This window comes from Strongylocentrotus purpuratus, unplaced genomic scaffold (assembly GCF_000002235.5).
Source record: "Strongylocentrotus purpuratus isolate Spur 01 unplaced genomic scaffold, Spur_5.0 spur5_scaffold_17, whole genome shotgun sequence".
Taxonomy (NCBI): Eukaryota; Metazoa; Echinodermata; class Echinoidea; order Camarodonta; family Strongylocentrotidae; genus Strongylocentrotus; species Strongylocentrotus purpuratus.
The window spans coordinates 4,948,532-4,976,404 of record NW_022145602.1 but is presented as its reverse complement, the minus strand read 5'-3'; the positions used below and the strand labels follow the sequence as shown (position 1 = coordinate 4,976,404).

The window sequence follows — 27,873 nt, the reverse complement described above, 5'->3', positions numbered from 1 at the left end:
GATTTTTTTTTAAAATAATTTTCAGATGGAAGTTGTATTCAGTCATGACAAGTATAGCTTTACAAATTTAAAATAATGTCATGTCAAAACCGAATAGTTTATTTTGTATTGACTGATATATCGGCCTCTTAGATATATCAGGAATGTATACTGGTTTTGTTATAATCATTCAAAAAATGTGTTTTTGACGCAACATTAGATGATTATGAGAAATTTAACTCTGTCAGATTGCGCCTATTAAAGCCTATCTGCAATAGTTCGGCCGGGAGGGATTAGACCTCCCTGCCTGGTCACTGGCAGGTGGTTATCTCATCAAATCAGCTGTCAATTAACATGAGAAAAGGGGGATCATGGGGGATCAACGGGTACCGCTTAGGCATTGTTGGCGATAAAGAGGGCGCAAGAGGCTACAAGTAGTGCAGTCCCGCATATAAGCTCCCCGTAAACACGTTGCGTTGTATCCGAGGGGGTGAGAGAGATGACACCCCCCCCCCCCTCCCCGGCCTCCCTATCTCTCCCCCGCCCATTGAGCTATAAATGTATTCAGACAGTGTTTTTCCGTTGGCAAAATAAGAGATTGTCATGAATTGGATTAGACTGCACCAATCATGGAAAGCCTAGCCATATGCACACAACATTAAGGTTTGGTATTTCCTCCGTCACTTCAAATGTTTAGTGACACATTTTAAAGGTGGCCCATTACCAGAATAAAGAAATTTTAAATTATCCTTCGATTAGTTAAGTCACTCCTGCCAAAGATGAGATTCGAATGATAAAGGAGTAATGATGCTAGGGAATGATGGGTAATATGGTTCAAAGCCCGCCCTCAAATTAAGTTCGCATCCATGCGCATGCACGGGTGCATGGTTATTGATTAGGAGAGTTTGGCTATCCCGGTTCGAATTGGGGGAAAATGATATGGCGAATACTGCTTTGTTGGGCAAGCACAAAACAAAAGAGAATACGCCGTGTATAGACCAACTGAAACCAAATTGGCCAAACTCTGTGTATATGTGGCTCTGAACCGGTGCGTCGACTAGCGTGTTGATAATTCGCTGTTTGTCTACATTATGTTTGAAAAACATCATGATATTTATACAGTAATTATACTACTTTTCCGGATCGACACTTATTGATAAAGTATACCGGCATGGAACCCTGAACCTTGAGAGCAAAATATTTCAGAGATGAGGAGGCCCGTCGTTTAACTTTAAAGCCCATCAGTACTAGTGTACAAGAGGGATTAGACCACACTGCAAGGTCACTGGACAGGTGGTTATCTCATCAAATCAGCTCTCAATGAACATAAGACAAGAGGATCATGGGGTACCAGCGATCACCAATTAGGCATTCTTTGCTATAAAGAGGGTGCAAGTAGCTATAAGTAGTGCAGTGGGGCTTTAACTTCAACTAACCTCAACCCCTTCAACAATAGAGGTGGGGAGAGATTTTATTAAATGAGTTAGGGAGTCTGGCAGCTAGGGTCTCTATGCGGTGCTCCGGAGTCGTCTTCTCGATATAGAATGCACACTCATCCCGAGGATTTCCGTAGCTAGACATGATCGGCGAACATTCGTGACACGTGTTTGATGCCCCAAGGATGTCATGAGGTTGACAGGAGGGTGAGGGGTAAGGCGTAGGGGAAGGGGTAAAGGAAAGGGGGTAAGGGGTAGGGGTAAGGGTAGGGGGTAAGGGGTAGGGGGTAAGGGTGAGGGGTAAGGGCTAAGGGTGGGGGTAAGGGCTAAGGGATAAGTATGATTGGGTAAGGGGAATGGGAAATGGGTAGGGTAGGGTGAACAGGGGGAGGGGTAAGGTGGAAGGGGTAGGGAAAGAGTGGGAGACTGCTGCTTTCTGTTTCGTTGCCTTTCTACTCACTTTTTCTTCTCATTGATGAATTTTTTATTTCGTATGTCCCCTTGTATTTCTTAATTCTCTCTCACTGTTTCTCCCCGTCACCGTCTGGATGTCTCTCTCTCTCTCTCTCTCTAGACTCTCCCTCTGTTTCTCTCTCTCTCTCTCTCTCTCTCTCTCTCTCTCTCTCTCTCTCTCTCTCTCTCTCTCCCTCACACACATTTCCCCCTCTCATTTCTTAATTGTCTGTCTGTCTCTATAAATATATCTCTCCCTATCTTTCTCCCCCTCGCATTCTCTTTTTCTCTCTCTCTCTCCCTCTCTCTCTCTCTCTCTCTCTCTCTCCCTCACTCACATTTCCCCCTCTCATTTCTTTTTTTGTCTATCTGTCACTATATAATCTCCCTATCTTTCACCCCCCCCCCCTCCCCCTCCCCCCCCCCCCACCCTCTCTCTCTCTCTCTCTCTCTCTCTCTCTCCCTCTATGTCTATATTTATTTTAAAAAATGCAAAATCATTCACACATAGGTTTCATTGTACATCGTTAGGGGCAGACACAGGGTGCACCGTGCATCATCCGGAAAAGGTGTGACACTTGCGTTTCAAAGGAAAGGGGGCGCGGGGCGGGTGTGCCCCCCCCCCCCCCCCCCACCCCCGCTTCGCCCTCTATCCAGCAGAGTGCATCGTCATAACATTTCAAAGTAATTTCCTTTCATAAGAGGTTAATCTGTTGTTGTTTTTTTCTAGTCTGCCCCGCGCCTAGATAAGGACAATACTGCCCCAAACATGTGATACGTGTTACGGTTAGATATATTTCATAGGAATTGAATGATCTGACATTGTTCCGGCGATGCTTGCTCCAGGATATAAATCTATAAAGAAATGATCGTTTATGGATTTCGTTGCGCTATTGTTTTATCAAGTTTATCCTAAGTTTCAATAAAGTTAGGTACGTTGTATATCTGTGTTTAGGGTCAAACTTAAAAGAGTTCAACTGGTTTTCATTCCCTATATAAAGTGTTATTATAGTCATAGTCATGACCAGTATGAAAAAGGCTCAGGGTCTGTTATGGACAGGGATTGTTGAGATTACTGACCGGATTGATTAATTTCCCCAAAAAACAACGGTTACCTACATCAAAATTTAGAATGTGATGGACACTAATATTGGTTTGAAATGCGTCATGATTTTATGGTCAATCATGTCTCTCCCTTGACCCATATTTTTATCATTCATTGTTCATCGTTCTTCTTCTTTTTCTTCCACTTCTTCTTCTCCTTGTCCTTCTTCTTCTTCCTTTTCTTTTTCTTCTTCATCTTCTTCATCTTCTGCTTCTTCTTCTTCTTCTTCTTCTTCTTCTTCTTCTTCTTCTTCTTCTGCTTCTTCTGCTTCTTCTTTTTCTGCTTCTTCTTATGCTTCTTCTTCTTCTTCTTCTTCTTCTTCTTCTTCTTCTTCTTCTTTTTCTTCTTCTTCTTCTGCTTCTTCGTATTCTTCTTCTTCTTCTTCTTCTTCTTTTTATTCTTCTTCTGCTTCTTCTTCCTCTTCTTCTTCTTCTTCTTCTTCTTCTTCTTCTTCTTCTTCTTCTTCTTCTTCTTCTTCTTTTTATTCTTCTTCTGCTTCTTCTTCCTCTTCTTCTTCTTCTTCTTCTTCTTCTTCTTTTTCTTCTTCCTCTTCTTCTTCTTCTTCTTCTTCTTCTTCTTCTTCTTCTTCTTCTTCTTCTTCTTCCTCTTCTTCTTCTTCTCCCTCTACTTCTTCTTTAATTAAACCTACCCTCTGACATAACATGTATATGCAGGAATTAGCAATATAAGAAAGAAGAAACACACTGTATTCCCCTCCAATCCTCTATCTCAGTAATCTCACTATCATTTTGTATCACACTTCACTATCATTAGTAATATTACTTGCATTTTTAAAGTACCAATTAAATCACGTGAGGAGTTAATGACAAATAACAAAGAACAACCATAATTCAAGTCTACGTTGCTACTTTATTGCTCAATAAATAACATCTAGCAGGCTTCGTTTTTTCATAAGTTTATAGACCGACAGAGATAGACTGAGGCTTAAGGAAAAACATGACGTCATTACGAAAATTATCCGATGTGTATTTCCAATCAAAATTGGCAACAATGACAAATATCTTGCAGATCAATTTCATAATTCCTAAATCACAGTAGATATCAAATTTACATACAAAGGTTACTTACTTACACACGATTTACTTTTACATTTGTCTCCCTTTTATGTTACATTCATCTTACGTCTTTTATCGACAACAAAAGTACTCTAATTCTAAAACATTTATATTCCAACCATAAATTTCTTATTGTTGAATTAATTATACACAATAATACATATTAAGTACATAAGAATTATTCTTTATGGGAAAATAAATATATATATTTGTCAATCTATAAATGGAAGCTTGCCGACAACGTATATGCCCAAATCGTAGGAACAGTAAACTTATTCGAACAAGTGGTGGCGCTCGACTTTCTGTAGGAACTCGAAAAGTTTGCTCCGAGCCCCCTTCTAATTAGGCCTTCTATCCTGTCAAAACCGTCTCTCTCCCTCCCTCTCTCTCTCTCTCTCTCTCTCTCTCTCTCTCTCTCTTTCTCTCCGTCACTTTCTCCCTTTCTTATTTCCTCTCTATATTCATGTACCTCATGATCTTTACTGTATTTAGTCATAAAATTGATATTTTGTTAATATATTGCAAGTTTCCAACACTATTCACATACTTTGTGTTTGGCATGTTCTGTACACATTTCTTTTTCACGTTATCAAAATTACAGCTTTATTTTTTTGTTCTATATAATCTACTTACAGAAAGTTTCCACTTGGGCTAATAAAAAAATGTCAAAATTTGCTCTTAACCACGATTGCAAAGACTTTCGAGAAAAAAAATCATCCTAAGGTGCTTTTAAAAGTGAAAAAAAGTTGCTCTGAGTTGACTGAAGTTATCAAGGTAATCAAAGGAATATTCACCACATGAATGTAATGATGTACAAAAGTGCACGAAAATCTTGTGTTGTCACGCAATAGGGTAAATGATTCACTTATCATTTCCATTCGAGGTTATGTTTTTAAGTAACATCTTATCAAAGTATTTTAGGAAATGATAAGAAAAAAAAAATAGGAAAAAATCTGCAAAACTATGTGAGAGACGCGAGTCATTGGCTGTGGTCAACATGAATAATCAAAACAACAAAGTGAAACGTGCCAAGTCATGTGACACCTGTCCGAAACACGTGATAGGTGACTCAGTCATGTGACGTGGGATCGCGAGGCGGAAAGATGATGGAAGCTAAACAACTTGTGAAAAAAATTAAGATCATAATCTTTATCTTAGACATATCGAAGGTCTGTCGATTAAATTTCAATCAGTCAATTTTTCCTTCTCCAAAACTCATTCCCTTTCTTTTATCGTTATACGAAAGATTACGTCACAATGGTCAACTGTCTGCTTTTACATATTTTATCGTCATGTATATCTCAAATATTTTTCACGGTTCACCTTTAATTAGGACTATTTCCCCGATTACAGAAATCTGGGCTCCATCTTGTAAAATTTGCGATTGATTCAAATCAATTGCAACTTAAAACTAATCGAAACTGTGTATTTAACTTGATTTTAGGATGGTGATAGCGTTATTTACAGTAACTGTGTGAAGTTAAAGCCCCGCTGCACTACTTATATCTACTTGCGCCCTCTATATAGCAAACAATGCCTAATCGGTGCCTGTTGGTCCCCCATGATCTCAATTTTCTTATGTTAATTGAGAGCTGATTTGATGAGATAACCACCTACCAGTGATCTTGCAGGGAGGTCTAATCTCCCTGGCTAAACTAGTGCAGAGGGGCTTTAAGCATTCTCTTGGTGTTGGAAATTGCACGCAGAGCAACTGTCGTCGGAGCATGATTGTGTCGTACGACCTTAGACCTATCATCACTTGTTGTCTACATGAGTTTCTCGATAGCGGAGGTGAGTACGACCATCTGGCCGTTGAGATCCCTGATGGCGTCACGTAGCTTGTCGACCTTGTCTATAACCTGGATACTCTGGGTGTATGGGTCGTAGCGGACGTTGTAGGGACGGGCCATCTTCATGGCATACAGCCTGGGTGATTAAAGTTTGGAGGGGGTCGGGTGAGAGAAAAGGGTAAAATATCAGATTAAAACACAATCGCAAGTATTTTTGAAAATCAACTCAATAGCAATTTTGATACCCTTATGTATGCCACGTAGAAATCATTTTCGGATTAAGGCGATTTTCAATGATAATGGTGATGCTAATGATGATGATGATGACGATGATGATGATAACGATAACTTTTTCGTGATGTACAATATGGCGATTATAAAAGGAAGAGAAAAAAAGAAAAACGAGATGAGCTAACCTCCAGAAAATGTTCAACTATCGATGCCGCAGAATTAATGCGACTGAAACGAAATTGGTGTTGCTCATACTGATGAAAGTTAATAGTTCTAAAATTAGAATTGCTTCTTTCTTATCGATGTCAACTTCGAAGCCTATGGAACTGATGGTGACGATGATGATGATGATTTTATGTCGGAGATTGGGTGATAATGTAAATATAGATGACGACGATCATGATGATTTAATTAATAATATCAAAGATGAAATTATTAATTTAAATGAAATTAATAACAAAAATAACGAAGATACAATGGTAATTACTGACATAATTCCTAACAGCTTTGTGACCTACCTGAGCTTTGACTGTGCATCACTAAAAGAATCTGCCACAAAGTAGATGGGCTGGTAATTCTTATCCTGATACTCCTGTATGGCTGTCTTATTTGGTTCAAAAGGACGATGCTCAGGCTTGTCGGAGAGGGCGTACTACACAAAATACAAACAGTGTACAAAAAACATCAAGGCTCGATGTGCAACGTGGTAAACGTTTGGAGAAAACAAAATATTTCCTTATGAACAATATTGGGTAGCTATGAAAGCATTTTTTAACGATCTTAATCCTCAATCAGTTGATCATTTCTAGCATAAATTAGAGAGGCATAGAGCAACTAGAGGTCAGTAGTGGTTCTAGAGAGGGGAAAGGGACTGGGGTTAAGCCCTCAGAATCTCCAAGAGACACATGTAAAAAATGAATGCAAGAATCTCCAAGGCCCCAATCCCCTGAAGCTCCCCCCCCCCCACCCCTTCCCTTCTTCAAAAGTAATTCTTCTATAGCCACTCTTGCTGAAGATGATTGTGTAAATAAAGATGAGAGTCGCATTGTGGACAAGCACTTTTGCTTCGAACAATAAAACGGTGCAATGATTTTCACGCTTGCTTTTTCCTCTTTAAATTCATACCCTAGCATTATCAGCTGTCAACTGTAGGAATTTGTTTTTTAAAAGAAACACTCATTTTTTATTTTACCTACCTGCAGTTCGCCAAATGCAGAGAGTAACCCAGCCCCACATGCCCGCGTCTCCCCGTTCTGCCTGCATAAGCCAAACTCTACCGTAAACCAATAGAGCTGTGACCACAAGAAACATACAGGAAAAAACAAATGAGAAATTAAAATTTAAGAATTGATGGAGGTGGACTGAGAAAGGTTTTCAACAGAGCGATGATCTGAAAAACTGTTTTATTGTAAACATGGTAAAAACGTCGGGGAGGCTAGGGCTTTACTATAAGGACGTGGCGCTGCGTCGGTCATAATATGCAAGAGAACAAAGCAATCGTGTTGCGAATGAGGGAACACCTCACATCACCTTCTTTTCAGAGCTCCTTCACACACCCTCTCCTTAAAATAATCGTTCTCTTTTCATTTCATTTTGTTTTCATTAACCTCTGAAATATTTTCTCCTCTGACAATTATCTTCTGAAATTCTTTCACGAAACCTTGCCCTCGTGCTTTTATGGCTTCACCACAAAAACAGGATTAAGCAATTCATTACCTAAGACAAAATAATTTATTTAAAATGTTTAAGATCTTTCAAATAGGAATTGTATTTAGATTGTTCTTATCCTACCGTGGCCAGTCTTGTAATGTCCTCATCTGCAACGCCTAGAGATGCGAGCCCGATCTCCTGAAAAAAGAGAAATGGTGTATTATGGTACACAAATTCACATTTCATCATTCAGTATTAGAGCCCGAATAATATGTATGTTACCTGATTTAAACTTTTGAAAATACACCTATTACGGATAGGAAAATTTCAGCAACGTAGAAGTGTCGTAGTCGAGTGATTTAAGCACTTGGCTTGAAATTCAAAGGTCGTGGTTCGATCCCCGATACGGCACTAATGTCCTTTGGCAAGGCATTAATCTTCACTTGCCACACTCGACCCAGGTGAGGTAAATGGGTCCCTGGCAGGAATTACTTCCTTGAAATGCTAGAGCGCTGTAATGACAGCTAGGGTATAGAATTTCTAGATAGACGGCGCTATAGAAATGCCTATAATTATTATCATTATTAAGGTATAATTTTTTTTAATAAAACACGCATTATGAAATGTAATTAGCGATGGATTGGATATACATTCAATAACAAATAGAATGATATGCTTACCACTGTGACAGTGATGCTTTCGAATAATTATCAAACATAATGAGTTACGGGTCACATTTTATGCTGCCTCATTGTCTAAGTAAGGCTAGTTTAAAAAATCGGTTTAGATAACAATTACCTGTGAGAACTGTGCGAAAGTTGGATCAGCTAACATTGGCACGTGCCCAAGAAGCTCATGACAACAGTCTCTGTAAAACAAAATAGAACGCATCACCATCGGTAGACAATGAAAGAATATTATTAGTCATGTATATTGATGAACTGGAGCTTTTAAAAGCTATTTCCTAAATATACAACGCTCTTTTTTCTAATAATAATAATAATAATATTTTGTGGAATAATTCAAACACCCTTGATTAATGTGCCGTTTGTCAAAAACGTTGCATTTTCACTTTTATTGATGTATAATTATATTAAGAATTAATGTATCGACTTTATCTGTAGTGATTGTAAAAGAATCTGTGATTCGGCCACCTGGCTCCAAATGATTTTCTTTTACCAATAAACCGTTTAAAATAAATAAAATTGTTTTTAATGGACTATACCGAGTTTATGGACGAATTGGAGATGTCATGTTATTGACATGGAATTAGACATTGATAATCAACTGAAAAAAATATAAGTAAAAATATATGAAAAGTAAACAATGCCGTAAAAATTGAATATAAATTATAGCAATATTGTTCATATTGCAAGGAAAATAACATGCCCCCAATAAAACGCTGTGACATAATATTATCGGATCTTATATTCAAGGTAACTATGATGCCCGTGAATGAATAAATGATTTAAATAAAATCTAGGGGACCTACGGCTCGGGTGTGTGCATGGGTGCTGATGAATGGCGCACGTACTGTGTGGCCTGAAACACCCTGAAAGCAAGACTAGCTAGGAAGTCACGTGCTGAGAGGAGTCCAGCTACTGGGCGGAGCTGAAAACCTGTCTTGCCTACGATGAACAAGAACAAATGTCATTCATATTTTTATTTATGTCTTTGTTAATTTTTACATATTCATTTTATTTCACTTGAACACAATTGCAGAGACTTTCATTAAATCAACGTGTATATAGGGACAATTTTAATAAATTATGTCGGCATTACGTAATAATAGGTAATTACGATATTCGCAGATATGTGACGCACAAGGGGGGGGGGTATAAAAAAATCTTTATCATTGTGCCTTAGTAATTGATAAATGAATATACTTAGTTTTGGTCCTGCTAGAGTCAATTATTTCAGCTAATAAGCCTATCCGTTACTCTGTAAATTCGTTATTTCTATCAATCATGACGGGTTAACCTTTTTTTATTATTATTAATACATTTATGCTTAACATTTTAAAATTTATTTTGTATTAATATATTTATTTAACGTATTTCGTATTCATATGTACACAATAGTTTTTTTTTCAGAGAAAACTGCAATAAAAAAAAAGTTCTTGCATTTCTGCCCAGTCAGTGCCAAGTGCACATAAGTCAGCAAACCTGAATATTTTTCCTAAACAATTGAAGATGTGTGGATCCAAAATGTTACTTCATTCATTCATAAGTATTTTAACATAATTATACCAATCCCAGTTATTACAAGAAATATGTATCATGATAACGTAACGTATATATTGTATCAGGGAAATCAGTAAATAAGTATATAAAAGAATGTTCAGTTATGAAATAAAACAGAAAACAGACATAACGGATTCCAGCATTCGTCATTCTTTATGATTACTGTATCTGAATGTTTGCACCGTGCACAATGTGTTATGTCTTTCCATAGGCAGACAATATCATAATTAAAAGTCATTCGCTAAATTTAGACAAATCTCTAACAGTATGATTGCCAAACATCCGCGTGTTTTATTAAGCAATAATAAGTGTTAATTAGTATTCCCGACATGGGAATGTCATCGGAAAAGTGATGACCTACCTTTCAGGAAGTTTGAGACGTCCTCATGCTGTGGAATGAATGATTCACTAGTAAGAAAATAGAAAAGGAATATGCATTAATTGGCAATGGGAGAATATTAGAGAATGTCGCATAATGATTAGAGAATACATGACTATAACAATGGTAAAAGGAAAAGAAAGAAATTACATCAATAAAAATGAGGTGGCAATTAGATGGAGGGAATGGGACAGAAGAAGAACAGAGGATGACAGTGGCATGTGATGCTATTTTGAGGATTATTCTTATAGTACGAGGTCTGAACTAGTTCTGCTTTTGAATATGATTTAACGTAATATTATGTATGTATACATATTTATATAAAACGTCCACTTTGTGACACTATGCAACCCGCAACAGTCCCCTTTTTCATCTGTCTCTATGTCTCTTTCTCTCTATAACTCCCTCCATACCCTCCGTACCCACCTCTCTCTCTCTCTCTCTCTCTCCCTCTCCCTGATTATCATTCTACCTTACCGTATTTGAAACATGGACCTAACGCGTTTGAACCCAACCGTTCCAATAGATAGAAACGACTTGCATATTTACACAATTTAGAGCTTGATTACAAAATTTAGATGAAGGAAACCAAGTTAGCCATAAACAAACGAAAGTCAATATAATTTCATAATCAATTCTTATTATAAATTATGCGTTCTTGTTAACTATGTGTAAACGAAACAAATATCCATAAACAAATTCAAGTAATACCGAACTGATGAAGTTCCTTCCTTTACCGTACTGTTTGTTGCACAGCGCCATCTCATGGTCTATTTGCCAACAGTGCGTAACCCAATCCATACTTCTCACTTCGACAAAAGAGGGCTCGAGGCAAAAATCAACACCCCAGCTACTTTACGTGACCATATACTGCTACATTTGACCTGAGATGGCGCTAGATCGGATATTGCGGTAGTGCTTCACGTAAGTACAGTACGGCTTTAATGTTTACCTGTACAACCCTTCCTTCTCGAGTATGTTGAAGGCATCAATGTGCTCTTTACATGCGTGTGTAGGGAAGAGAGCCTTCAGCTGGCGATATATCAGTCCCCTGTAGCGAAAAGAAGAAAAAGTGAATGTAAGAAATTGTTGCGTCTGTGTTGGTTTTAAAAAAACATAACCATCTAACCTTTAAACCAGGTTTCCGGTCTTTTAGAGCTCATGCACTCTTTCACCAGGTTTTTAAACATTTATTGTAGATATGATTCTGTGAGACAGGAGTTCGATGCTATAAAGGTTGGATCATGCAAACACAGGAGATATTCCGTTGGTTTTAGATTGATTTTTCATTTCGTCCTTTAGTTTCAGAATTGGATGCAATTTATCAAGATTTTAGCAGTCAACACACAAATAAAAATTTAAAAAATTTAGCAGTCAAAACAACTAAAGGCAACAGAAGGGCAAAATAATGTTAAACTCCATATTTGAATTATTTGGTGGCATTTATCGTGCACACTCAAACTTTTATTGAAATCATATGTTTACATTTTGTTTTCTGTTTTCGTGCGGGTTCTTCGTGACAAAAAATTGCTATCACGTTAACATACATTCTGTGCACACCTGCCAGAGATGGCGACATTTTTTTTACGGAAATTGCTAAATTCACACACAGATAACTCTGCCAGAGTATTGCGATTAACAGATTAAATTTCCAGACTCTTTGGTATCTCATTAAACACTTCGGCAGAGTATAATGAGATCGAATAAAAAGTAATCACTTTCGTTGCTAGTGGCCTCTTTATATTTTTGCAATGAAAACCTTTTATTTTTATTTCATAACATGGGAAATAGGCTTACTCTGTATTGTTAAACTTTACTTTCCATTGTAAAATCCGCCATTAAAAAAATGAATTAAGACTAAATGTAGAAAATTTCTGTTTGCTCTTTCAAAACATATTTGTTTGTTTTATGCATAAACCAACATTGTTCTCTCTATCTCACTCGCCCCACTTTCACTCTCTCTCTCTCTCTCTCTCTTTCTCTCTCTAAAAAATAACACATTCACAACGTACGCTCATAATTATGCGCGCTCACCTAGAGAGAAAAACATACGCAACAATACACAAAATAACGCAACAATACACAAAATAACACACCTCGTCACAAACACACGCACACAACTCATTCGCACCCACACGAAGACGCGCACATGACATCGGGAAGGACTAGGCGTTCGTTCTATAACGATAAGGATCTGTTTGGCGCGAAAGATATTTGTCTTTCTGAAGTGTCAAAAATTATATTTAGTTTCGATCGATACCGAACCACTCTACTCATCAAAATGATTTTGTCTTCACTCTCTCTTTCTCTTCTTTCTCGTTAAATACTAATTTTCGGGGGCATCTATCATTGTCTTGTCAAACCAGCTTCCAGCTCTGCAAAGCTAAAAAGTTACCATGTGCTATGATTGGCATTAATTGCAGAATAACGATTTTTGTTGGGTTATAAAGACTGGAATAATACTATCCGGTGCCATACCATCAATCACTTCCATAGAAGAATCTCCCTCTCTCTCTCTCTCTCTCTCTCTCTCTCTCTCGTTATCTTTCTTTCTCTCGCTTCTTCCTGTCCCATAGTCTCTCACTCTCTCACCTTCCTGCTCTCCTAACTCCTTTCCTCTTTTTTTTCCCTCTCATTATTATCCATCTTGTTTTCCGTCTATTTGTTTTTTCTTTTTACATTTAAATACTTTTTATCTTTTATTCATGCCTCTGTTCTTTGCTTAAAGTCTTTCACTTGTATATATGTTATGGCAAGCCAAGGGTGTGCATTATTTCTTACTTCTAACTTATGCCAGCAGTGTTTTCTCTCTTTTTTGTTGGTCCTTTTTTGTTGTTGTTGTTGTAAAATGAATTTATTGATAAATATATGCTTTTGAACAAATTAAACAATCATAGACAATCAATTGAAATAACATCGTAGCATCTGAACATAGTTCAAATAAAACATCTTTCGTTTTCTTGAATAACAGTGTTTTCAAAAATGCATAGCGTTTTTGTTTGACAGTACTTTGCCATCTTTAATCGGTTGTGGATTAATCCTTTGAAAATACAAAGAATAGAGACTTTATGAAACATAAGTTTGCGATTTTCTGCTTGAATAAAACGACTGAGTTTTCTCTCTATTCTAATACTGGAGGCTATTTTCGTCTCCCCCCCCCCCCCCTCTCTCTCTCTCTCTCTCTCTCTCTCTCTATATATATATATATATATATATATATATATACCTCTGAGTGTGTCTCTCTCTACTATATCGGTGTGTCTCTCTCTATATCTCTCTCTTTATATTTCATTATCTTCATGTCAAAAGTAATATCGTGTCTGCGTTCGCCCCTCAAGTTCGTTATGACCGATGACGTCATACCAAGAAAAGAGCGCCGCTTGACGTTCAGTGTAACGCATCCAAAATAAATAGACGGAGGGAGAAATGAAGACTTTGTGTAGACAAGATTCTTTACACGATTCCGCCTCCAAGATGACTGTCACGTGATGCCCCATGAAAAAAATTCCATGATGTGGTTCGTCTCTTTTCATATGACTAGTTTCATCTTCCCTTTTTCGTCTTGGGTTTTTGCTTCACTTGTGTTGGCATCATAACTCATACCATGTTTGATGAGTCTTTTCCTTGCACTTGTCTGCCCGATTCCATATTGCGTCATCCTTGTTTATCAATGAGAATGATCACTTAACAGAGATTGTTTGCTATTTTCTCGATCAATCATCATTGCCTAGCTGTCCTCCGTCCTAGCGCGCGGTAAATTGCCTGCTCAGTTTCATTTGATATGCAACAGGTCATGACAAAGCGAACAGACGGCGGGTTGTGTACAAATATCCATGACAAATTTTCCCGCACTTTTGTGAACCAGATATATCTTCTTTTCCATTTCAAATAACCCCGATGTTCCGCACTCGAATCGTTTGCCTTCATCAAGGAATACGTGTTTGTTCCCCCGGGCCGACAGGTGGCGCTGTAATTATACCACGGCAATCGATAATCTTCGATTACGACAATCGATCATATAGTATCTCATGGCAGGCGTCTGAATACTAAGATGTAAAGTTATGTAGATAGAGAGAGAAAGAGAGACGGACAGACATGTGATATACAAAGGTACAGGGGAGACAGAGAGAGACAGGGAGATACAGATAGAGAGAAAGAGATAGACAGAGAGAGACTGAGAGAGACTGTGAGGTGAGGAGAAAGAGACAAAGACGCTGAAGGAAAGAAAGAGAGAGACGAAGACAGCGAGAGAAAGAGAGAGAGAGAGAGAGAGAGAGACAGGAGGAGACAGGAAGACAGAAAGAGGCACACATCATGAGACAGAGAGAATGAACAAACATTTTTTCAAAAAATATTTTGAAAAGGGGAAGGAAGAGAGACATAGAGAGGGAGAGAAGAGGGAGAGGGAGGGAAGAAATGAAAAAAAGAGAAAAAGAAAGAGGCAGATACCTAAAAACAAATTGTGATTCGGTGTCGGCCTTTTCGAGAACTTCTATATCAGTATACCTCAAAGGTATATCATAGGCGGACCGGATGTATTTTGAATACGAATGAAGATTGTTTTGTGAAACTCCTATGCTATTTTCTTGTCGGGTATGTGAACTCTATGGTTCAATAAATATTTATTCATCCATTTACATCCGAACTGTTCAAATTTCGTCTCCTTTTAGTCAGACATATTTTCTCCTCCCTCTTCTTCTCCTTCTTCTTCTCCTTCTTATTCTCCTTCTTATTCTTTTTCAGTTTTGTTTTCTTTAATAATTTCTTTTAATCCATTTTTCATTTGTCTTCATCAATTTCTTTTTCTTCTCTGAAGTTTCCTAGCATGGGGGCAGGGGTTAATTTGTTATCATCCTTCTTTTTCCGTCTTCTTGTTACCCTATGCTCATCACTTTATCTATTTTAAAGAATTGTTTTGATTTAGTTTTCATAATAGTGAATTCAGTCATTAACACCTTCCGAACTATTACACGTAATAAGCACACGAGTATTGGTAGGCTTAATAACACGGGTAGCTTGGTCAATAAACGTACAGAGCTATAGTATACTTTCACGGACTTAGGCAAAACAAACAGGAATATTTGACTGCTAGTGTAATTAAGTTTGGTGCACATCTGCATGTAGATTACATTAAATAACCATTAAAACGGTGTCTGTTTAAAATCCAATTATGTAAAGTGAGTTATTGGTTTTAAAGGACCAATGGCAATATATAATTATAATTACAAGGATGAATGAAACAATACGATTTGAAGTTAGTTATGATGCAAAAGAAAATACATCTGCATGTACGTATAGTAAACATGGTATAATAAGACACTCTTCCTCCTTTCCCCTCCCCTCTCTCTCTCTCTCTCTTTCTCTCTCTCTTTCTCTCTCCCTCTATCTATCTCTCTCTCTCTCTCTATCTCATTCTCTTTCTCTATCTCTCTTTCACTCATTCACTTTACATCATACTCTATAAAAACACAAACACTTTTTGTTGTCTCTCTCTCTCTCTCTTTCTCTCTCCCATCGCTTCCTCTCCCATCTCTCTCTCTCTCTCTCTCTCTCTCCCTCTCTTTCTCTCACTCTCTAGCTCTCTCAAGTGAATAGTGATTTTAACTCACCATGTCCTCAGCTCGTCATCTGTATATTCCACTCGAGGAATCGGCTGTCCGCTAAATAAAAAAAGGGGAAAGAAAATCAGTGACGTAACTCTTTAGCGAATACCAACTTAGCATATGCTGACCGTATTGCATAACTGAGGAGTTTTAAGCGCAGGAAATACACATTGTACATCGGACCATTGTTATCATATTTCTAAATATTCAGTTTTTTGAGATATGCCATTAGATGTATTTATTTCCTTTTCCTACTCGTTTAACAGGTTAGCGTTGTATAGCCCCATCAACAGTTTATATGTCGGTTTCCATTAGATACAAACATACTAATTTAAACAAATTATTAATATACCTTCGGCTAGGGAACAACTATATTATAATTAAAATTCTTGAAGAAGAAATAAAAAAAAAATATAAAAAATCATCTCACTTACTGTTTGTATTTGAAAGCAACGTCAGCAATCCGCTGCCTGCGTTCTCGGTAGTCTTTGTCAGTAAATCCCTTTAAGATACAGGGGAAATAACTCGTTTAAAAACAGAACATAATTGTTGTAGTATCATATGACGTGATATAATTTTTTTTGTTAATCAAATTATGCATAATATTATAATGCGTTCTCGGTAGTCTTTGTAACTAAATCCCTTTAAGATACAGGGGGAAATAACTCGTTTAAAAACAGAACATAATTGTAATATCATATTACGGGATATAATTGTATAAATAATGTAATGCTTAATAAATATCATGGCAATTTCTCTTTTAAAACAGAATAAAATATAGGCTAACACATAGTTTATGTAGGTTAGTACTTCCATTGTTTATTTATTTAAAAAATCAACAATTTGTCTACAATTTGAGATTCCTTTAACAGTAATTAAGGGAAAATTACATGTTTAAAAACAGAATATTATTGTAATATCACATTACATGATATCATTTGAAAAATCATATGATGCATAACAATTAGTTTACTAATTTCATTTTAAAAAGACAAGAATATCTTTGATAAAATGTAGGTCATATTGGTAAGTAGTTACAATATTGATTTATATAATCAATCATTTTTGCTTTGAATTTGGATCAATTTCACCATTTTGCGAATAAGTATTGCGGTTTCGGGTTGATATTGTAAGAAATTTCGGATAACAGTTTTAGATGAGGATGCGGTTAACAGAGAACACTGTCTCAATTAATGGTAAGTAAACAGTTTAATAGAAGACAGACATCAGCTTGGTATCGGGTATGCACAGAGCCATTCAGGAAGACTTGTGAGGCCCAAATGTTTGTTACATATCCTTGCTGTAGTATCAAGCTTCTATTGGCCCAGGTTGTGGTTTTGAACCTTCATGTAGTGTGATATATTTGTTTTTAAGTAGCCGATGTAGATCGATGTGTGTAGCGCTTATGTAAGGAAAAGGTGTCATACCAAAACAATCAGTGCATTGGATTGGATTGGATTGGACGTCTAAGATTTATTTACGATGTATCATCTCTTTTGAAACAAAGAGGGCGGTAACTTATTTTAAAGAAGAGTTAATGCCCTTCTAGCTTAACACAGGCAATTTGTATGCCTATCATTATTATATAATTTTCTCCAAAATATACATGTATAAGCAAAAAGAAAAAGGATTGAAAAGAAAAATTCCTAAAAATTGTCATTTATGACTTATTGTATATATGAATATTTATATATTTATATATATAATTCATAAAATAGTGCGTGGCAAAAATAGTCGAATGTGACTAGTTGCCAAACAAAATCAAATCAAGAAAGAAAATAGGAAGGTACAAGCAAAAACAGACGCAGAAACATATAAAATGGAGAATAGATAATAGTAATCCACAGAAGGTCATACCGGATGTTCATCATCGAGGTCAGGTTCGTAGTTTGAGAGAAGATGAGTGCATCGATCCAACTCGTGAACTCTAGTGGGGAACCACGGACCTATGGAGGATCAAGATATGAATATGGGTATTTTCATCTCTGTTGTGCCAACATTTTCTAGATTTGATTTATAATGCAATGTTGATAATGTTTTTAAAGATCATTAAACATGAGAGAAAGGGATTTGATGCTGGTTAGCAATTTCACCCAGGATGTATTTTAATCTTTGACGTGCGGTGTGTATACACACATGTTGGTCTTGTAAACATTGTAATGTACATTAACCACATTTGAATAAGAGCCAATATTGCCACAACTTTAATAAAATCGTATATGTTTAAACCTATCGCATTGATTAAAAAAAAAAAAAAAAAACGTGCAATTAAAACCATACGGGGTCAATTCCGTTGTAGATTACGGTACGATGTTCGCACGATGTTCGTAAGAAGTTCATTGAATGGATTTTCATGTAAATAGTTGCGTACGTCATGTGAACTTATATGTATTACCTCTCTTCGTGATTTCCTCTTTCTCGAGCCGAACATTATCAGCCACCTTCTGGAGGGCGGTAAGCACGTTCTTGGAAGAGCTCCCCTTTGTCTCGCACTGCATGAGAAATTCAATCTGGCCGTCGATCTTGTTGGACGGACGAGATTCGACGTGCGTCAAAGTGACCTTCCGCTTCTGCAAGATAAAAAGAAAGGATGAAAGGGCAATAACGAAATGAAACATTAAAGGATCAAGAGTAACATTACATGGAATTAATCGAACGAGGTATATTTTAAGTTTTACGATAAGTGAATACCATTATTATTAATTGATCAATAGGTCTGGCCGACATGCAATCGTTATCCCGGCAGAGTTGTTTGAAGGAGACCCCCCCCCCCCCCCCCCCCCATCCACCAAAAAATAAACAATAACAATATATATTTGTAATACATTAGTCTAAAGGAGGCGCATGTAAATAAAATTGATTAAAAAAAAACTTCTAGAACCACTTCTGGGTCATCCTATTTTTTTTGTTCAAACCATTTGGTTTCAAATATATGAAAGCTTTGAAAGAAAAGAAATATCCATTATATAGTAAAGTGTATCACATAGTATTGATCACGCTAAACAATTAATTATTGATAGATTTCACACGAAAGCCTATTAGAAGCTTGTTATCTTTTTTTATCAAACTAAAATCACTCTCACATTGATTCCCTTGCGTTATTCCGCCTTACTAATGAAGGTACATGTATGGTCTTTTAATGATGATACAATAACAAATGCGATTACATCAAACCCGTCATGGGGTACTAAAACGGAACTGAATAATACAATCATCAAAAGACATTGGGAATTTCACGCCACTGGTGTAGAATGTAAATAAAAAATCGCTAATGTTGAACGATTTTTCATTTAAGCAACTTTCGTTGGGAAAATATTTACCGGAGTCAGCAGTGTTAATTGCCTGACTAAATATGCTGTATCCTTTTATTAGTGCAGCCTCGTAACAGTTAACTATTCGCATACATGATAGGAGTGTAGATAGCTGGTGGAAACGAATAATGGGGGTGAACATTACGTAACATTGGAATGAGAAATGAATATCGTTAGTCCGTTAAACTTCCGTCACACCGACATCCGACTTCACACCGACCGATTTTTGGCTATTGCGGGTTATGTATTTTTTTTTTTTTTGGTTCGGTCTGTAGCCAGGTTTAGGTCGGTCTGACTGAGGGGTAAAGATGATGTTTATCTCTTTGATCCCCCTAAGTATATTGCCGTATAATCCCACTCTCTTAAGCGTTATATATCTCTCTATTTCTCGGTTTCTCATCATGCTCATACTCTATTCCTTCCATTTCTCTCTCTCTCTCTCTCTCTCTCTCTCTCTCTTCCTCTCTCACACACACACACACACGCACACACACGCACACACTTTAAATCCCTCCTATACTCTCTTCTCGGTTTCTCATCATGATCATACTCTCTCTGTCTCACTCATACAACACGCACACGCACACACACACAAAATTTAAATCCCTCCTATACTCTCTTTCTCTCTCAATGTTCCCATTTCTTACTTCTCATTTCTCCTTCTCTCTCTATTTCTCTCTCTCTCTCTCTCTCTCTCTCTTTTCTCTCTCTCTCTCTCTCTCTCTCTCTCTCCCTCTTCTCCCTTTATATCTATCTGGGTGTAAACGTATATGTGTATGAGTGCGTCTGTGTGGGTGTGTTTCCCGGCCCCCCCACTCAGGTTTCAAAATGACCGCATGCGTGTTGCCAAAATGTCCTTTTCGTAACAAAAGAAAAAGGTCGAGCCGTATTGACTTTACACACCGGACTTTTGCTGAAAAGGGGGGTGCGGAAAAAGGCTCGTATACAAAAGAAAAAGGTCGAGCCGTATTGACTTTACACACCGGACTTTTGCTGAAAAGGGGGGGTCGGTTGGAACACGCATATGCGTACCCTAAATAACACTGAGTGGGGGGGCCGGGGTGTGTTTCCCCGTCTTACATGATAGTCTTTTGGTCTTCCTTACTATGGAGAATGCTCCTAATTTTAATTCATGATATTGTTTGGCTTTCTATATCTTTTCATCGTCATAATTATGTCTTATTACTTTCTTCTTCTTCTTCTTCCCCCTCCTCTTCTTCTTCCTCCTCCTCCTCCTCCTCCTCCTCCTCCTCCTCCTCCTCCTCCTCCTCCTCCTCCTCCTCCTCCTCTCCTTATCGTTCTTCTTCTTCTTCTTCGTCGTCATTCGTGTATCATCCTTCTTCTGCTTTATTTTATTTTTCTATTTCAACAAAACCATATTTATCAATCTTTTTTTGCATGTTTTGTTGTCATCCTTAGTAAGCATCTAATCCAAGGTGATATTTTCATACAAAATATATACTATTCAAAGTGCACACCGAGGATTAAAAAAAAAGCTAGGGAGATAGAAGTACGGAGATGTCCTACCAACCAATATATTACTAGCAGCATGATGTAATTCGAACACCCGGCTATGCCCCGAGATCGATGAAAACCTAGGCCTACGGACATTGATACATTATATAAGCTACGCGGACTACATAATGATGGAGGCAAGTCTCCCAAGTGACGACAATATGAATTTAGCTTGTTTTTATCTTGTCCATGAAAGATTCGGTAACAAAAACTAAAAGAATTTAAGGACAATCTTGAGCTCTGATAACAGAATTGCATCGTAATATAAATAATCATGATAATAATTATAATATTCAGCTTTTATATAGCGCTTAATACATCTCAGACGTCTCTAAGCGTTTTACAGATATACCGTTACCCAGGTCATTGGATTCAGTGCTTGCCTGCCCGCACACACTGTGTGCACAATGTCCACTCCCTGGGGAGCATTCCAGCCGGGCGTTACTTGACGATCAAAAACTGTTTGACCAACAGTGACGGTCGCATCATACCGGGTACCCATTTTAACACCTGGGTGGAGAGTAGCAAGTGCAGGTTAATATCTTGCCAAAGGATATTAGTGCCGTGTCGGGATTCGAACCCTCGACCTTTGCATCTCCAGTCAAGCGCCTTAAACCACTCGACCACTGTTAAACTCTTAGCGGTATAGATTGTTTCTCCTCCAGCCAAACACATAATACTATTCAAAATAAAAAAAATTCCTCTAGGCGCACATGTACAATACAAATATAACAAAGGGGATATATACGGGTACAATAAAAGAGTAAAATTATTCATACCCGAACCACATTTTGTAATTTTTGTAAGCATGTGAAAGAATTGGTTTGCCCCGATGTATGTTTCTTGAGAATATGACAAAATTAAAGCTTACATCTTCAAGGATTAAACGAAAGCTTTAGTGCAACAAAGTCCACCTTTTATTCTTGATGAAAAAACACGCCAAGTTTACAAGGAGTATGAATAAATCACTCGTTTACTGTACAAACGAAAATATAAATAGGAACGGAAGGAAAACTTGTGAGAAATCTTCTTCACTGTAAACGCATGAATGAAATTGGACTAGGATTTCAAGCCTCCTTTCTGTTTCTATTTTTCTTTTCTCATTACCCGATTATTATTATACCATTCCTACGAAAGATTTCGGCACACATCATTTATTTTGAGTATTGAACAGTTAGAGCAATCTGTATTCTGTTCGAATTATTTTCCGTCGCCCCATTGATATTGATGATGTTGTTCCATTTCATTTGCATCATTTTTTCGTCGCCTTTTGTCTCCCGGTTCTCTCTTATCTGCTTCCTTCTCTCTGTTTTTTGTTTTGTTTTGGTCTCCGTGTTGACTTGTGCATTAGTTTTCTTTCGACCTATGATTACATTGTAGGCCTCTAGACTATTTGGTTTTTCATAGATCAAACATTCTAGGGTAATATTATCATGTGATTATTGATCACATCATCAGGAAACTTTTTGTTAAATTAATGGAAATCTTAAAGGTATTACAAAGTTTTGGTAAATTTTGAAAATTGGCTGGATAGTGATTCTTTACAATTTTTATATATTTGGATGCCCATATGGATGTATTATAAGCACTAAAAAATTGAGCCCCTAAAACTCTTCTGCTTTCGAGAAAAATTGAATATAAAAATTTACCGGTGCTCCCGGTAAATTTTGATAAATTTGAAATAGCGCCTACGGCCAGACGATGGTAGTTGCGACTATAAAAATCTCAGAATATGCAGATCTGATATATATATTCCAAACGGTTATAGCAAATCGGTCGATTTTAGTCAAATAAAATTATTTAAAAGATAAATTAATATCTTGACCTTGAGAGGGCGCTATACAAAATAAAGAGTTTATTATTTACAATTTCATCACTTTAGACTCGATTTCCACCGCGACAACGATCACTGAATATTGTAGGATTGCATGTGCTTTCAATATGTTCATTTGAACCAAAGTCATGACCCCATACCAAAACTTTGTATTACCTTTAATGAAGGATCTGTAACTGTTTAAGTGTCGAATCAGCATGATCTTAAGACAAAATTAGCATGGTGCAAAACCAACGTGACGCCATGGACGTTATCCTTCAATTCATTCATTTATATTTCGATCTTTCCTTCAAATTTACTTAAATATACCTATCAGATCTAAAAATGACAGAAAAGAATTTCGGACTGGCCCTTTGGCATTTTCATATTAGAAAATATTTGATGAAATTCTTCTAATTTTGATTTTCATAATGGTATACGCTTGCTCACAAATAAATCAATCGAATCGCATAAATGGAAATAGCCTCAGTGAAATTTGCTCCGGGAAGGAGACACGGAAGACTGTTTGTGGGACTGCGGACGTTTATCTTCTACCGATGTTAAACTACCACAGCCGCGCTCCAGACGTTTATTAATTTCCTCATTCGTAGCTCGGGAATGTTTGCTTTGCAAAAGGAAAGTAGCTCCAGTTTAATTAAAAAGAGGCCTCAAAACTGACTTGGGCATGGCCGGGAAAAATAGAAGTAAGGCTACTGAAGTTTCGAATTTCTGACCGCGTGTGTATTGGTTGAGTTGTCTGCGCAAGAGAAACGGAGGCGATGTCGTCGGTGGCTCGGCGCGGCGTGCGCGTTTCCACTACCAGGGAAATGTCGGATGGCGTCCTTTTTTTATCTCGCAAAATCTCGTGGGGCTGAACCAATTGAAAGCATTTTGTGATGTTTATTGCTGGTTATGAACACGGTTCGAACTCGAACATTTGTTTAACTGTTCTGTTTGACTAGGGAGAAATAAAATCCAGTGCGAAACATGTGGTCACGGTAAGAAAAAATCAGGGGTTGGAGCGGAAGTCTGCGGAGAGCATTTTTGGGCGAGCAAACATTTGTTAGTCCCACCATACATGAAATCACGTTTGTACTTTACAGACCATGCGTTCGGCTTGAATTTAGGCGCCAGCGTGCAGTAGAATGAAGGGTTTTATCGCCCGATCAAGACATTTTAACGCTCATGAAGGCGGGAATGTGGCATATTTATTTGCAATAAACCTGAATTATTGGGCTTTGATTTTGGCACTCTCATTGCCTATCACTGCCGACATGAAAGAAATCGTTAAAATTCGTCTGGATGTTATTTATGACCAGACAATCAAATCTTATAATAACACGAAATTTAAGCGAATACATCGTTATCATGCAAATGAGGGTCAAGTTTCATATCTTCAACCAGCAAATCCTTTTTTGTTCTTTTCAAAGTTATACCATCATTTCTGATGATCGAGGGACAGCTTCTCGGGCAAAATTTGTTATAGTTATGATATGAGAGTCTTATTTTTAGTAAGTTTCGATCGTACTTGAAATGCGCTGCAGATCGCCTTATTTGTCAACATTAAGACAATCAAGAAATTCATGTATTGGAATTTTAGAAAATACTTAATCTATCAACAACATGAAACAAAACTGGTAAGCATTTAATAGAAGGACGTAAGTATCTCTTACGTCCTTCTATACCACGAAGTATGTAATGTGCATGTTTATATCTAACATAGTAGTAGTAGTAGTAGTAGTAGTAGTAGTAGTAGTAGTAGTAGAACCCTTATGGAACAATCACAGTGTTGCTACACTAAGTTCACATATACTGTGTGGGCATTATGTGTTCACATTGTTGTCACAATGTGAAGTTTCAGTTACCACATATTCAAACACAGTGTGGTACCACAGCGTGCTACCACATATGAGCCACTTGTGATTTTTGGACGTGTGGTAACGCTGTGGTGTACTATTTGGTGCGTACCACAGTGTGGTAACGCTGTGGTATACTGTGTGGTTGATACCACAGTGTGGGACACATGTGATTTGGGGACATGTGGTAACGCTGTGGTGTACTATGTGGTGTGTACCACAGTGGGGTAGACTATGCAGTCTACAGCGTTACCACACTATGGTACGCACCGCATAGTACACCGCAGCGTTACCACGTAGCACACTGTGGTACCACACTGTGTTTGAATATGTGGTACACAGTGTGGTTCACTATGTGGTAACACTGTGATTGTTCCATAATGGAAGTAGCAGTAGTAGTAGTAGTAGTAGTAGTAGCAGTAGTAGAAGTAGTAGCAGTAGTATCATGCCACATCGATTTCGTTTTATCCTTTTTTTGTATGAAATTCTAGGCTCTAAAGATGCTGGAATGGTATTACCTCAGTTTTATGGATGCAAGACGAGAGCGATGTCAATTTGAGAAAAGAGACAGGCAGATGTTTGATTAAAAAGAATGAAGATCGGGCTATATGAGGGACAACTTAAAGGTGAAATTCAAAGAAAATCACAAATATGTCATCTAATGTATGACTATGAACTGGTAAGCTAACAGATGGCCATCGTACAAGTTTTAGGTCAACTACATATCGGGTGATTTATAAAAATACAAATACAACTACCTGCATAGCAGCTGGGATATACGAGAGATTCGCCGGAAAAATAACGATGTTTTAATGACGTCACTATATGGACCAATACTGCCCAAGCAGACGACATCCCATAAAGAATGAACATAATTGCAAAGCTTTTATTTGTCAAATTATAATGAGTTTAGTGTATATAAATGTGATGGCATGTCAAACCATTCAAAAGGGGATATGACCCGATTCCGATAACAAAAATCTTTTGCTTGTAAATACACAGGATAGGGGTTGATTAACAATCAAAGAAACCAGACTTTTGAATTGAAAACCCCCCGAAATGATATTAAGGACGGCATTTGTTCCCTCTTGAAACGCCGAACATACCGCGGTGTGTGCAGCTGAATATTCAACGGCGTCTTATTTTGTTTACAAGCGAAGATTCCTTTATTTTTGTATCGCTGCATTTGTCATCAAAATAAAACCATGTGCGGGGTTTAGAGTGAGGCAATAGATTATACACTTGGCCTTACGGTAGTGAAGTAAGAGAAAGAACTCAAGAGAAGATGAAAACACAGGCACTAAAAATGTGTGAGATGTCATGGGACATCGTCTGCTTGTGCAAATCGTGTCCATACTGTGATCTCACACACCTAAGCAGCGTTCGGAGAGCTCTTCAGGTGCTATGCCGGGGCTGTATTTAAGCGTTTTATAATTTATAATAATCATTTCTTCGAATGTTTCCAAGCATAGAATTTTGATAACCTTGTCGATGCAAAGTTTCAACTTTGCAATAATGAAATTAAGTTAGTTTTTAAAATCAATGAATATCTACTTTAAGACACGTTCAAGAATAGATGACTGGTCGTCACTGGTGAGTAGAGGTGCAATGACTCTATTCTCAGGATTTTCATCGCAACGCGAGTGACAGAGACGAGGAGAAGAGAGGGGGAGAAGAAAGGAGATAGGGGAGAGAAAGAGAGGGAGAGAAAATGGGTAGAGAGGGGAGAGGGAAGAGGTGGTGATAGAGAGATAGAGGGAGGGAGAGAGGAACAGAGAGAGAGAGGGGGAGAGAGAAAAACAGAGAGCGGTTAGGAGGAAAGAAGGATTGATAGAACTAAAGAGAGAGAGAGAGAGAGAGGAAGGGAGAAGGGGAAAGAAAAGGGGGAATATAAAGAGATTGAAATAAGGGGAGAGAGGGGGAGAAAGAGATAGAAATACAGGGGCAGAGAGGGATAAAGAGAAAGAGAAAGAGATAGAGAGAGATCTTGAAATAGAAACCTCGAAATGTGACGTTCAGAACAGGTAATAATAGGCACACTTTAACGATCACCACGCGTCATCAAATGGGGATCAAATGGGGAATAAAAAGCGAGAAAATTAATCGCTAGCTTATTGGCTTTAATCTCGGAAATCAACCGTCTCATCACGGTGATGGTTCTGACAGACCTAGGTCACATGGGTCATTCAAATAAAGAGTAACAAACAAAAGAGGAATAAGGAGACACCTTATACTCGATGTCTTCCTCACTGCACTTTCCCCACAGTCGTTGTGCCTATCATGCAATATAATCGAGGAAATGACTGTGAAATAAGTGCAAATAGAGCAAGAAGCTAAAATATCGCAATCGTGGCAGCCTTTTGTATCTGATACCATCGGTATTATATCTAATTGGTGGAATAGTTGCGATGCTCCCTGCTTATTTCACGTAAAGATATTTCGGTGTTGGTGGAGAAGATCAAGGGGGCGTGGCTGGGGGGGGGGGGTATTTCGAAATTATTAGTCGGTTCTTTCCCGCCCTTTGTTATGTGTCTTTTCACTGTGAAACATCACGTCTATTATTTTTTTGCAAGATAATAATTACTATATTGTGGTGGTGGTAGTGGTTATTTTTAATTCCTTTAGACATTTCAGTTTGATGAAAATTGATGAAAAGCTTTAAGCTGCAGTGGCTCAGTGGTCGAGCAGTGGTCTCTTGACCGGCAGGTCCCGGGTTCGAAACCAATGCGATGCGTTATTGCCCTTTGGCAAAGCATTAATCCTCATTACCAAGTCCCCCTGAGAACACTTAAAGTCGTTGGTCCCCTGACTGATTACAAAGCATACAATGCTTTCTTAACAGTCAGGTAAAACAAAAAAACAAATAAACCAAGTATGTAATGCCTCTTATAATCAGTATTTTGATAAAGAATGCATACTGTATATTATTATTATTTCCTTAAAAATCATGTTTATTTAATGGCTTCTAACTCGTACTTCATTGAAGATGAGGTGGTTTGTCATTGTAAATATATTATTCGATTCGACTTGACATTCAATTTGTTAATGAATTTTAATAGTACTATTTGTGTACATTATAATTTCTGGTATATATTTTGTCGAGGATGTACATATCTTAGTCTTATGCGATGTAGTTTACTTCCCTACATGGGACAATATAAACATTTACTGCAAATCGGTAATCATAAACGATGATGTTGGAACGGGACACAAAATATGTTAATGAGATGAAACGAAATGAAATGAAAACAAATGTACTACAGTAAAACCTGTCTATAAGACCACCCAAGGGAGACAAGAAAAGTGGTCTGTATAGGCAGGTGGTCTTTATGTACAGGTTCATTTATTACATGTATCAATGAGAAACCATTTCAAGGAAACAAAAAGTGTGGTCATTGTAGACAGGTGGTCTTTCTATACAGGTAGTCACTAT

The 27,873-nt window shown here is 37.6% G+C and overlaps 1 protein-coding gene across 1 annotated transcript in view; it reads right to left on the bottom strand.

Moving 5' to 3' along the window:
- Nucleotides 1-3,823: 3,823 nt before the first annotated feature.
- LOC581094 (tyrosine 3-monooxygenase) overlaps nucleotides 3,824-27,873 on the bottom strand; it is a 34,535-nt gene continuing 10,485 nt past the window's right edge. Inside the window, exons 3-14 of the mRNA XM_781113.4 lie at nucleotides 18,341-18,515; nucleotides 17,803-17,891; nucleotides 16,380-16,447; nucleotides 15,952-16,002; nucleotides 11,295-11,393; nucleotides 10,325-10,371; nucleotides 9,213-9,348; nucleotides 8,519-8,588; nucleotides 7,862-7,918; nucleotides 7,267-7,362; nucleotides 6,589-6,722; nucleotides 3,824-5,975 (exon numbers count right to left, since the gene is read on the bottom strand). Coding sequence (XP_786206.2) covers nucleotides 5,816-5,975; nucleotides 6,589-6,722; nucleotides 7,267-7,362; nucleotides 7,862-7,918; nucleotides 8,519-8,588; nucleotides 9,213-9,348; nucleotides 10,325-10,371; nucleotides 11,295-11,393; nucleotides 15,952-16,002; nucleotides 16,380-16,447; nucleotides 17,803-17,891; nucleotides 18,341-18,515 — 1,182 coding nt within the window. The 3' untranslated portion in view covers nucleotides 3,824-5,815. The remainder of the gene's footprint in view (nucleotides 5,976-6,588; nucleotides 6,723-7,266; nucleotides 7,363-7,861; nucleotides 7,919-8,518; nucleotides 8,589-9,212; nucleotides 9,349-10,324; nucleotides 10,372-11,294; nucleotides 11,394-15,951; nucleotides 16,003-16,379; nucleotides 16,448-17,802; nucleotides 17,892-18,340; nucleotides 18,516-27,873) is intronic.